Source organism: Apaloderma vittatum, unplaced genomic scaffold, assembly GCF_000703405.1.
Source record: "Apaloderma vittatum isolate BGI_N311 unplaced genomic scaffold, ASM70340v1 scaffold29409, whole genome shotgun sequence".
Classification (NCBI taxonomy): domain Eukaryota; kingdom Metazoa; phylum Chordata; class Aves; order Trogoniformes; family Trogonidae; genus Apaloderma; species Apaloderma vittatum.
The window spans coordinates 13,727-14,687 of NW_009737456.1; the positions used below are offsets into that span (position 1 = coordinate 13,727).

Consider the following 961-nt stretch of genomic DNA (forward strand, 5'->3'; position numbering starts at 1 on the left):
CGCCATTGTCGGGCAGGCTGCCAGCGGTCAGCCCGCTGCCTTTGACGGCTCTCAGCACATCTCAAGACCAACATCTGGCGCGAGCACGCCCAATGTGTCCAGTGGTGGGTCTTCTGCCCCACTTGAATCGGGCACGCCTTCCTCCTCGAATGCGATTACGTCCTTGACTCCCATTTCTGTGTCCAACGCTCCCAACGGCGCTTCACAGCCCCAGAATGCTTCGACTCCGCCTTCGATAGGACACGGGAGCCTCACCTCGGTGTCCAGCCTGCCAAACCCTCTTCTACCTCAGACCTCGTCTAATAGTGTGATCTTCCCCAACCCGCTGGTTAGCATCGCCGCGACGGCGAACGCGCTTGATCCTCTCTCCGCCCTGATGAAGCACCGCAAAGGGAAGCCACCCAACGTGTCGGTGTTTGAACCCAAGTCGAGCTCCGAGGATCCCTTTTTTAAACACAAATGCCGGTTTTGTGCCAAGGTCTTTGGAAGCGACAGTGCTTTACAGATCCACCTCCGCTCACACACGGGTGAAAGACCTTTTAAGTGTAACATATGCGGGAACCGCTTCTCCACGAAGGGCAACCTGAAAGTTCATTTTCAGAGGCACAAAGAGAAATACCCTCATATTCAGATGAACCCTTACCCTGTTCCAGAATACCTCGATAACGTGCCCACCTGCTCTGGGATCCCGTACGGGATGTCGCTGCCCCCTGAAAAGCCGGTCACGACGTGGTTGGACAGCAAACCCGTTTTACCCACTGTCCCGACTTCCATTGGGCTCCAGCTGCCCCCCACTATACCCGGTGTGAACAGTTACGGAGATTCTCCAAGTATCACTCCCATGAGCAGGTCACCCCAGAGGCCTTCTCCTGCCTCCAGCGAATGCACTTCCTTGTCCCCGAGCCTCAACACTTCAGAGTCGGGCGTCCCCGCCTCTGCTGAGGCCCCCCCGCCCCTCCCG

At 57.4% G+C, this 961-nt stretch overlaps 1 protein-coding gene across 1 annotated transcript in view; it reads left to right on the plus strand.

Moving 5' to 3' along the window:
- The window catches only part of LOC104279893 (sal-like protein 3), a gene marked incomplete at its 5' end in the record, with an annotated part of 4,918 nt that overhangs the window by 763 nt on the left and 3,194 nt on the right, over nucleotides 1–961 (plus strand). The window contains 2 exon segments of the mRNA XM_009877338.1: nucleotides 2–958; nucleotides 960–961. The exon segment at nucleotides 960–961 is cut by the window's right edge and continues 1,199 nt beyond it. Of these exon segments, the coding sequence (XP_009875640.1) occupies nucleotides 2–958; nucleotides 960–961 (959 nt within the window).